Source organism: Alosa sapidissima, chromosome 8, assembly GCF_018492685.1.
Source record: "Alosa sapidissima isolate fAloSap1 chromosome 8, fAloSap1.pri, whole genome shotgun sequence".
In the NCBI taxonomy this organism is placed as follows: Eukaryota; Metazoa; Chordata; class Actinopteri; order Clupeiformes; family Clupeidae; genus Alosa; species Alosa sapidissima.
In genome coordinates, this window is record NC_055964.1 from 24,175,246 (window position 1) to 24,187,267 (window position 12,022).

The 12,022-nt window shown below is 42.3% G+C and overlaps 1 protein-coding gene across 1 annotated transcript; it reads left to right on the top strand.

The window, feature by feature from the left end:
- The first annotated feature begins 1,457 nt into the window (after positions 1–1,457).
- si:ch211-214j8.12 (uncharacterized protein LOC100000539 homolog) lies at positions 1,458–6,025 on the top strand. Its single transcript, XM_042102098.1, has 5 exons — positions 1,458–1,813; positions 2,532–2,785; positions 2,892–3,058; positions 3,606–4,756; positions 5,170–6,025. Exons 2-5 carry the CDS (start codon positions 2,557–2,559, stop codon positions 5,552–5,554), a joined length of 1,932 nt encoding a protein of 643 aa, XP_041958032.1. The 5' UTR covers positions 1,458–1,813; positions 2,532–2,556; the 3' UTR covers positions 5,555–6,025.
- The last annotated feature ends 5,997 nt before the right edge of the window (positions 6,026–12,022 follow it).

The following is a 12,022-nucleotide window of genomic DNA, read 5'->3' on the forward strand; positions in this document are numbered from 1 at the left end:
GGTTTAGGGTTAGGATTGTGGTTATGGTTAGGGTTTTAAAAAAGGGTCCTATGTTCCCCGGTCCCATACAAAGTGGGGAACATAGGACCCGGGGAAAATAGGTACGCTCCCGATTCCATCTACTGAAAAGCAACTGAATCCATGCCAGTGTTGCCAACTATTTCAAATGGAAAGTAGCTAAAGCCAGCTCCAAAAGTCGCTAAATGTCGATAGATGACGTCACACACTAATTTGCATATCAGTTACGTCACCAGGTCGTGACCGCCCCCCCCCCCCCCCCAAAAAAAAAAAAAACGGTGATAGCCCTTTAACTCCCCTTTACACCTGTTTGCTTTTCTCCTAGGCCTACTGAAATAGGCAACTTTAAAAGCCTACTTTAAATATATTTAATATACTTGTATATTAGGGTAATTGATACACTTTACACTTCTGTACATCTTGTCATACACCAGAATGAGCATTAAGTGGCTGAAAATCAGTCATTTTCCAACCTATTCCCAACTGCTGCATTTGCTTTGCACAGCTTGAAGTCTGATAACTTCACCATAGGCTACACACAATTTAACCTTACAACAATGGCTATATTTTGGATTTATTTAGTCAATGTCACTCGGACAGCCGACAGTCTGTCCTGCATTGACAACATTGACGAATGCTTTAAGTTTGTCTAACTTGTATTAGCCTGGCTAGCGCCACCACTTCTCAATGAGACGTGGTCTGGGAACCAAACGTTCATTTTCTCGTATTTGAAAAAAATGCCCAGATCCGTTTATTGGGTGCCACGGATGTCTATCAAATGCGTCTGTGCATAGCTCATCATCGTCTTGCTTTCCCCCCTGTTCTATGGTTCCCTATCTCAGGCGAAAATTTGCTCCATGGTCTCCAGGCTGCCTTAGCAGCGTGAATCAAATCGCGCGCAAGGCAGCATGGGAACACCCAGGCTAAACTTGTATGCTCGTTTTTGAACAATCTGCTTGTGATTGAAGTTGTAGCCTACTTTCCTTTGTTGAACGGTGCAGGAAAGCGTGTCCCTGTTTCCCTGTCATCATGTCATTGCTCTCGTCTCGTTGACTCTGGTTCTAATCTCACCCGAAGTTGCTGCACCTTCCAATAACGTTGTCTGAGCTGTTAGATCTATAGAACATCTACTTCCGTGGATAACATGGGCTGATACTACATAGGCTAGTCATTACTTTTATAATCATGGGGCAAACGCTTTGGGCGAACTCGATGTAGGCTAATAGGCCTTTATCACGGCAGCCGAAGTAGGAAGTGAACAGCCCTGTTCCTGTGTGAGCACAGGTGTTTCTAATTAAGTGTCAGATTCGGCCACAGTTACTTCAACCAGAGGCCTCGTTAATGTTTTTAGGAACACCTGTGGTTTGCCTGCCAACAGGAAATTGAACAGCCCTGCTTCAGCTGCCCGTGGGCTGCCGTGATAAAGGCCTATTCACAAACGAAACAGGCATGAGACTCTTACACAGCACAGCCGAACTCACTGCTCACTCATAAGAGTAAAAAGGGACGATACATGCCATCACATCAGACTCTCAAAAAGTCTCCAAGAACGCCAGAAAAAGTAGCTAGATTTGTCGCTAGTCGCTTTTTACAAAAAAAGTCGCTTGGGGGGTCTGAAATCTCGCTAAATATGGCGACAAAGTCGCTAAGTTGGCAACACTGATCCATGCACAGGTCAATATCACTCAAGGCCTAATACATACATAATGGTGTTCACAATGTTGTCCAGTAGATGGCGGTATGACTGCAAACTGTCAATAAAATCAACAGAAGAAGACACAGAGAAGAGACAACAGTAAGGCAGTTCTATGTATAAAATCCATGAATCAGTTACTCATTGTGCATTATATGCTCATCTTTCCGCATCATTATTGGCTTTAATAATGAGAAGCATAGATTACACCGCAGACGTAAATGTCTGAGCAGAAGTCAGGGTGCGCGTCTACTCTACCCGGATGATCTGATCTGAGAGCTGAAAGTTCACATCTGATTGCTAATCAGATGTGTATGAATATGTCTGGTCGCTTTATCTTACGCTGAACGAATCACTTTAAAGCTACCTATTCCACACATTAGCTAAACATTATTCGAATATTAAAAAGTCTATGGTTGGTGCACAAAAGCAGAGGGAAATCTATGGCCAGTGCTATACCTGTGTGAATGCTTTTCGGCTTCATACACACCGCCGCCGACTTGAGCTGCAAAAGATAACGTTACAGGAAGTCATTCAGCAACTTCTATCACGTCAGAGCGGCCAAAGCATAAAGCAAAGCCCGTTTACTAGACATTAAGCTTTCCCGTACTTTTTGACAAGCGTCCTGACAGCTGAGAGAAGCCGGCTTCCATTAAAAATGAATGACTTCCTGTATCTTTTGCAGCTCTAGTCGGCGGTGGTGTGTTGTCCAGATTCCAGTGCAACTCTGGTTGCCTGTCTGTCATTTTACTGTGTTAATAATGCAAAGAATGATTTAAGCCTACTTCATTAGCTCTGTCTGTGCTCTGTCATTTAACAGCAGCTGTCCCGAGTAAGCTGCTGAGATGCCTCTCTTTCGTCAATCAGAGGCAAGGGGGAAAACAGAGGGTGAAAAGCGAGTGGTAAAGAAGAGGAAATGCAGGTTTAAAGATAGTGACCACCATGCAACACTAACAAGGCTGTGTCTCCTGAGTATTGCAGAAAATATGAATGATGTGTGGGTCCGTGACTATGCCCAAAACTACATGGATCAGTATTTTTTCAGATACATCATGGGGCCTTTCAGCCAGCTACGTGAGTTTCATCTCATCAGTTGTGTCCCTGTGTGTGTGTCCATACTTTTCTCAGTTGTATGAAGGTATCAGGCAAATGGGGCTTAATCCTGATCCTCCTATTTCAGCCTCAGATCTACTAGAGGAGCTCTTGTCTCTGTTGGCATCACGACGGCTAGTGACCCGGGCGGCCCTGCACCTCATGTTGGTTCCCCAGCTGCGTCACCTCTCTCTGGGCCGCTGCACTGGTTTGGTAACATCCAACCTGTGTGCCATCATTGGAGCACGCTGCCAGGTAATTACCAGCACTCAGTCTTCATGGCCCATCTTAGACAGATCCAATGATTACCGTAATAGCTTCAAATTCTGACATGTTGAAACTTGTATGTGAAATATGTTTTCTCATATGTTTAAACATTATGTCCCATACATGAGTTCAACCTAGTCCTAGACTAAAACAAACTAGAAATATGAGAACAAAAGCTTTTAGTCTAGGATTAGGCATAATCCATATAGGATATTTGGCAATAGCGTTTCAGCTGTGTACACTATGAAGTTATTATGTTCAACTTTATGACTACAAGAAGTGTTTTCTATGAATTGTTACACAGAAGCACAAAAGCATTGCATAATGCTACTTGTTTATTTGTAATGATCATATTAAGCTTTGTATTGCATAAAGCTAACCAGGTCTGTAGGCTACAAATCCAGTTCCTTCCCGCACTGTACCTTACCTATAATGGACCTTATGTACTAAAAGAGGAAGTTCAGAAATGAAAATGCACACCTCTAATTTGCATTTAACGGTTTGACATTAAACAAAGACTTCTACTTCTCTCCAGGCCCTGCTGTCTCTGGACCTCGGAGGCGGAGTGAGCGTCTCTTCCCCAGTCTTGCAGGAGCTCCTGGGGTCTCTGGCCAACTTGCGCTCCCTGAGTCTGGCCGGGAGCATGTGTGACGTCCGGGTCCTGCAGACACTACCCACCCAGTGTCCCATGCTTCGCCACCTGGACGTCAGCCGCTGCCACCACCTGAACCCTGTCAGCCTGCTGTTCCTCTCCCCCAAGCACCCCCAGAGTCCCGGCCTGCCAGTCCTCCGTAGCCTGCTCGCCCTGGATATCGGCTTTGGGGAGTGGGAGGAGGACGGGCAAGCCACTGCAGCCTTCCTCCTCCTCAGCCTGCCTTGGCTGGAGAGAGTAGCCCTGGAGGCCCTGGGAGAAGCCTGTGTGCTCCTCCGGGATGGGGATTTTCATAAGGTCGAGGAGTTCATCTGCCGCACACAGATGCCTGACTTTAGGGACTTGTGGACAGAGAGAGGCAATGGTGACAATGTCACAGGCATGGATAAAGCTGAAGAGGAGAGCTTTTCTCTGTCTGAAGCAACAAACAGTTGTTTATGGATTCAGGACAGTGAAGATGAGGACGAGGGAGAATCTAACGGGATAGAAGGAGCTTGCCATGACTTCACAGGTGCGATGGCTTCGGAAAACACAAGGGGCAACGGGGCTCTGAAAGTGCAACAAGAAGACAGTTTAAAGGGGGTCTGTCTCACGCTGCGTCTTAGGCAAGTCCAAGGAGTATCATTTGGAAGTCTGGGTCCCCTAGGGCAGCTGTGCCCTGACCTGTCTGTTCTGACACTGGACTACTCCGAGGAGGAAGAGGCCGTGTCTGGTGACCATTTGGCCAGGGTGCTGGCTAGGTGGTCGGCCAGTTTGCGGAGCCTCACCCTGAGATTCCCAGGGCCCTTGTCTAAGATGGCACGTAGCGTAGCAGCTGTCGGCGCCTCCCTTACGACGCTCACTTTGGAGGGGGTGCGGGCGGACGGACTTGACCCCCTTCTGCGCCTTCTCCACTCCTGTCCTCAGCTGACAACACTAACCATTCACATGGAACCTCCCAGAATGCACCAGGAAGAGGAAAGTGAAGAGGAGGACAGGGAAGAAGACCTTCATGCCTTACCCTGTCTTCCTCGTCTCTCTTGTCTGGCACTGAAGTAAGTAAAGTGTGTCAGAAGAATGCAGAGATAGCCATCCACATAGCTCACATGTATACAAATTACAGAACTCTTGAAATGTAATTGTATGCCTCATTTTGGGTTGGAATAGGGAGAAATGCAATAGGAAGCAATGCATCTAAATGGTGAACATATTGGGTGTCGTTAAGCAGCAGCATTGCATGGTGATTTGAGAGAGCCTTACAACATACTGTCATAAACATTCTCCAATCACTTGAACTTAAGCACTTTAACTTAATGTTTTAATTATTCATTTAAAGTGATTTTGATATTTACATGGCAAATATGTATAAGTTCTTAGGCTAAAAACAATATTGATTGTGTAATCTTTAAATTCACTGCAGGTGAAAATGCATTTTTTTCATGTATTATTTTTTATGTTCATTCGTTAGCTTTGCTTTCGATCAGCGGCAGAAAAGGACCCCCATGTCTTGGCGATCTCTGAAGGGAGCCTTGTGGGCCTTGCTGAGGGGAGCACCCCTACTGGAGACGGTCTCGCTGGTCGCCGCTCCTTGCCCCCTGAACCCTGTGTTCCGTCTGGTGCTGGATCACCCTGCCATCCCCATGAGGGCTTCGCAGAGCCCTGCCCTCCAACACTTGCGGGACTTGAATCTGGCACGTTCTGATGTGTCCATGGCAACTGTGTCGCGATTAGTGGCCATGGACATTCCTTTGTCCACACTGGACCTCAGTGGTTGCTGGGCTGTGACTCTCCATGACATCCGCCGTTTAGGAGACACAATGAGACGTCAGAAGTTGCATATCAAATGGACATGAAATCTGTATAAGAATGAAATACCTTGAGCAGTGCCTTTTGACAATCATGCACCTAAAAATAACGTTTTAATGCTTTAAATGATCCTATTCTACAATGCACTAATAATTTATATCCAGCCACAGACCTTTGATTACGCTATTTAATGCTTATATTTCAGACTTGATTACTGTAGAATTGAAGCAGCACTTTCACTTCTGTTTGTATCGCTGTGATTATATCTGGTTTTATACCCACATCTCTCATGTTCTGGGCTCTTCAATAAGGAGGCATGAGGATTGACGTGTTAACCAATCCAATGGTCTATTAGTATACTAGCCTGAGAAATGGGATTGGGCCCTAATCTGATACTGATAGACAAGTAAAACACTGTTTTTCATTTGAAAAGCACATTGAAAAAAGGGGTAGATTATTATGACCGCCGCTAGAGAAGCGGTCATATAGGGATTGTCAAAGTCCCCCCCCCCGTCATCTACTTCCTGAATTTTTGGTCAACGATACCCGGGACACCGAACCACCGGGGCACATGAAATTTGGTGGGTATGTAGCCCCACTAGACTTTTATGGAAAAATTTCGTTTGGTCCCCGAGGGCCACTCCCCCACCGCGCTGGGCCCCCCGAAACCCAAAAAATGAAGTTTTTCCTAAATAACTACCTGAACCGTGGCACCGAGGATGAAGAAATTTTTATGGTATGTTGGTCTCAAGGGCCCACATCAACCTAGCCCATAATCACTCATTTGTGATTTGCACCCCCCTGGTAAAAAATGAAAATGCAATATCATTCTGCTTTAATCGCCCCTCTCTTCAGTTAAGATGTTCAGAACTGCACTAAATTTTATGTGTATGATTAACCTGACATTCTCTGGGGGTATGCCAAGTTTCATAGAATTTCATCCATGGGGGGGGGGTCTAAAAAAATTAAGTTATGTGTACATTTAGCACACACACACACAGGTACGCACATACCATCAGTATCGGCCATTACAACGGCCGATACATAATTACAAATTCAGTAGGATTAAAGGAAAACCAAATATTCATCATAATAATAATTTGGCTGCATTTCCAGCGTCACATAGTCGTTTGTCCACCAGGTGGCGAATCGTTGCAGTGAGACGTAATTTTGTTGGAAGTTAATCTAAAGTGGGTTGGAAAGACACTATGCTTCCTACAAGGACTGTAGTTTACCGCTGCGAACGTCTGATAAGGGTAGGATGATTTCTGCATGACATGTAATTCCCATTTCTTCTTGAAGCCGAAATAAATCTGCGAATGTTTATCGGACATGCTTGGTTTTTACTGCAGGTAGGCTACGTTAATCTTAAGTTATATCAATAGCCTAGAGTAGGTAAAAATAATGTTACCGTTAGCATTGGTTGAGTGATAGAGGCAAATTTGATTATTGATGTATTTGTAGAAAACCATAAATGCGGTTATAGGCTACCAAGAACATTGATAACAGCACTAATTGCATCTTTCGACTGTCATCTCATTTGCTTATAACCATAACCTAGGCTACTAACAGGAGCTAAGTGAGTTAGCCACAACACGTTCGCTACGTGATGGTTTTCTAATGGAAAATATAGGCTACCTAAAAGATAACCTGATGATGCATCCTAAACACCGGGCTGGGACATTTAGCTCAAAGTCTCAAAAAGCATCTGAGTCAATGTTCATTCCCAAACACCCATATACGCTACTTCAATCCTCTATTTTCAAAGGTGATTCAAGTAAGGAAGAGCATGGCTCAAAGTAAAGTAACTAGAACTGAAACTACATAAATTCGTCAAAGTGAATAATTTGTGTCAACTCGCCGCAATGTAGATTTATTAACGCACCCGTGATCTACATCTCCATTTAAACCAAATGTTTTAGAGCGCACGCTGAGAGATGTATCCAGGGCAGGGCTGTACCTACACATATTTGTTGCACGTGCTACAAAAGATCTTTCTTTGCGATGGATGATTTAGTACCAACGTTACACCGGTCCAATACAGTTTTGCCTATGGCTATACCGTGAGACTGAGACACTTTTTGTTTGTTCGAAGTGCGTGTTTAGGGTGTGAGAGGGGAGTCTATGTGCTTTGATTCCAGCTTGGTAGTAGTAGTCTATGCGATTAAAAAACACGTGTGTGTGAAGTATCCAAACAATGATAACGCTTTCATTATGGCTGCTTTAGCCATACCTTGAGCTACTGTACAGTGGGTTGGGTTCCATTTAGAAGTGTCGCTTTCCGTGATTCACACAGCTGCGTGAAATGTATTAGGCTACTACTGATATGCAAAACTATTAACTTTTCGCTAAGAGGTGACCGCTTAAGTCCGCTTGATACTGTAAGCCATTGGTTCCCAAAGGAGATTTTATTTGGGTCGCCAGCATAGCCTAGTGACAATTTATGTTGTGTAATAGGCCTAGCCTTTGTTAACAGTCACGGTTTTGTCATAACTCCCTCTATGCATTTTAGAATAGCTCTGAAACCGGGGGCGAACACGTCGCGGGGGGGGGGGGGGGGGTGTAGTTGAGTAGTTTAAATAGTTAAATTATTTAATAGTGAATTATTGTAGTGAGGACATTTATTTTGAAACAGTTGTGGGCAGAGGAAATAGTTGAACAGGATCTGTAGAGCCAGAGCCAGATTGTATGTTTAAAGTCTGAGACAGAGTATATAGTTTAAAAGTTAAATGTAGATAGTGTAATGGATGTTGATGGACAGAAAGTTGAATGGATGTTGTTGATAGGCAGATTGTTTAATGGATGTTGATGGGATAGTTTAATGGGTAGATGAGTGAATGGTTTGAAGAGGATGAATGGATAGAAAGTTGGATGGAATGTGCCTTATATCCTTGTAGAATGGAGATACACAGAGAGAGTTGGCCTAATTGAGCAGAAAGCAGTTGATACAGGTGCAATCAGTTTAACTGGCCCTTTGATGGGTCTTAGTAGTGAGCAGCTGGAAGTTGATACAGGTGCAAATCAAGTTAATTAGCCCATTATGATGTCATAGTCCCCATACAAAGTCTATGGGGGAAAATAAGCTTGATTTTTATTAATATCTCAAAAAGTATAAAGTTTACAAAAGTGAAAAATACATTCCTCAAGTCTCCTTTTCAAGACCTACGTTACAAAGTTTGAACAAAGTTTCTACGTTAAACGGTTGAAGCTGAATTAGACGCAGAAATTTGGTGGGAAGAATAACTAGAAAATGTAATTTCGAGGACATTACCAGTGCATGAAAATATAAACATACTGTATATTAACATAAAATGCCAAACAAACTTTTATTTGGAAACAGTTGGCAGGAGTCATAGTTGATAACAACTGACAGTTGAAATGGCTGAACAGTTAAATAGTTGAGTAGTTTAAATAGTTAAATTATTTAATAGTGAATTATTGTAGTGAGGACATTTATTTTGAAACAGTTGTGGGCGAAGGAAATAGTAGTCTTAAGAGAGCCAGATTGTATGCTTAAAGCCTGAGACAGAGTATATAGTTTAAAAGTTAAATGTAGATAGTGTAATGGATGTTGATAGACAGAAAGTTGAATGGATGTTGTTGATAGGCAGATTGTTTAATGGATGTTGATGGGATAGTTTAATGGGTAGATGAGTGAATGGTTTGAAGAAGATGAATGGATAGAAAGTTGGATGGAATGTGCCTTATATCCTTGTAGAATGGAGATACACAGAGAGAGTTGGCCTAATTGAGCAGAAAGCAGTTGATACAGGTGCAATCAGTTTAACTGGCCCTTTGATGGGTCTTAGTAGTGAGCAGCTGGAAGTTGATACAGGTGCAAATCAAGTTAACTAGAAAATGTAATTTCGAGGAAATTACCAGTGCATGAAAATATAAATATACTGTATATTAACATAAAATGCAAAACAAACTTTTATTTGGAAACAGTTGGCAGGAGTCATAGTTGATAACAACTGACAGTTGAAATGTCTAAACAGTTAAATAGTTGAGTAGTTTAAATAGTTAAATTATTTAATAGTGAATTATTGTAGTGAGGACATTTATTTTGAAACAGTTGTGGGCAGAGGAAATAGGAACAGAATCTGTAGTCTTAATAGAGCCAGATTGTATGCTTAAAGCCTGAGACAGAGTATATAGTTTAAAAGTTGAATTTAGATAGTGTAATGGATGTTGATAGACAGAAAGTTGAATGGATGTTGATAGGCAGATTGTTTAATGGATGTTGGTGGATAGTTTAATGGGTGGATGAGTGAATGGTTTGAAGAGGATGAATGAATAGAAAGTTGGATGGAATGTGCCTTATATCCTTGTAGAATGGAGAGACACAGAGAGAGTCTGCCTAGTTAAGCAGAAAGCAGTTGATACAGGTGCAATCAGTTTAACTGGCCCTTTGATGGGTCTTAGTAGTGAGCAGCTGGAAGTTGATACAGGTGCAAATCAAGTTAATTAGCCCATTGTGATGTCATCAGCCCATGTTAAGTCTATGGGGAAAAATAAGCTTACAAAATAAGTTTACAAAAGTGAAAAATACATTCCCCATGTGTCCTTTTCAAGACCTACGTTACAAAGTTTGAATGAAGTTTCTGCGTTAAACGGTTAAAGCTGAATTAGACGCAGAAATTTGGTGGGAAGAAGAAGAAGACTTCGGATAACAGAACAGTGCATTTTCATGCACTGTAATTAAACAATATTTCTATCGGGCGCCTACAATGGACTAGGCACTCCCCCCCCCGTGCTGGGCCCCCCGAACCACAAAAAAAGCAGTTTTTCCTAAATAACTACCTGAACCGTGGCACTGAGGATGAAGAATATTTTATGGTATGTTGGTCTCAAGGGCCCACATCAACTTGGCCCATAATCACTCATTTGTGATTTGCACCCCCCCCCCCCCGGTAAAAAATGAAAATGCAATATTATTCTGCTTTAATCGCCCCTATCTTCAGTTAAGATATTCAGAACTGCACCAAATGTTATGTGTATGATTGACCTGGCATTCTCTGCAGGTATGACAAGTTTCGTAGAATTTCATCCATGGGGGGGGGGGGCTGTACACTCATTGGCCTGTAGATGGCGGTGCACACATATACACATGCACACACACACACAGGCACCTTCATTTCATTATGGCTGCTTTAGCAACACACCTTAAGCTACTGTGTAGTGGGTCCCATTTAGAAGTGGCTACTTCATTCGCGCTTTCCTTGACTCATGGAGCTGCGTGAATTTTATTAAAATTTTTCGCCACGATATGGCAGTTTAAGTCCGCTTGATACTGTAAGACGTAAGCCATTGGTTTCCAAAGGAGATTTTATTTGTGTCGCCAGCATAGCCTATTGACAATTTATGTTGTAAATAGGCCTACCTTATAAGCCTACCTGTAGCTTAGAGAAGCTAACAGCTTTCTATTAGGATCTAGTTTGTTAGTTACAGTTTTGTCATAACTCCCTGATGCATTTTTGCATTTAGAATAGCCAGAGCGTGGATATCTCAATCGGAAAATTAAACAATATCGGGTGCCTATGGACTAGGCTGGGTGAACCCAGCCTGATCTGCTCGCTATTTATTTTTTGATTTCTTAAAAGCTTGGTCTGATGAAAGCCAGACTAGCCATGGACCTCAGTTACACAATGCAAGGGAACATGAATCAGCCTATATTTGCACGAACAATAACGGACAACAGCTCTTCAACTTTGGCCTGTTAAAATGTGTATGAACAGTCTAGCGACGCATTTCATCAAGGCCCATTTGGACATGTCAGTTATTTGCACCACTGGTTAGATGTAAAACAGCATTTCGTTTCAGACTACTGTTACTTAATTTGTGCATTAACAATAACGTTTCAGACTACTGTTACTTAATTTGTGCATTGACAATAAAGTATCACATGAACTAAAGATGACTAAAATCTTATGTAGAAGAAGAAACATTCACAAAAAATCCATCCATCTAAAAATGACCTTGGTTTTTGATAGCTGTTTAAAACGGCATGGAACTGAGAGATGTTTTTGTTTTTAAATAAATAAATAAATAAATAAATAAATAAATAAAAAAAATGATGCTGATACCTTTTGCTTTTCCCAAATACAATGTAGCCTACAGGTGTAAGTGACCTTTCATCAATCCAGTTGCAATGGATGAACTGTGATGAACTGCCCTACTTGTGATTGTTTAGAGATTTTAAAGGTTTTATAACAATGCTACATCTTCTTTGGCTATTCTACAATCTATTCACCTTTTCAGCACCAGTAGGCTACTTTCTGTGCAGCCACACACACACACTCAGGCATGCCAAACAAGCATACACAAAAGTTTCAAGAGTGGGGGATGGAGTAAAGGATGGAGACAAATTGAAGTGTGATTTATTTTCGCGGAACGGATGTACAGGACTGAGCGGCGGTCATATTTTGTACCGCTATGCGGTACATCTAGTTTTAACATGTACCATTTAAAAAAACAACATGCTGCAGTTGTTGTGGGGAAAACACAGCTGAAGA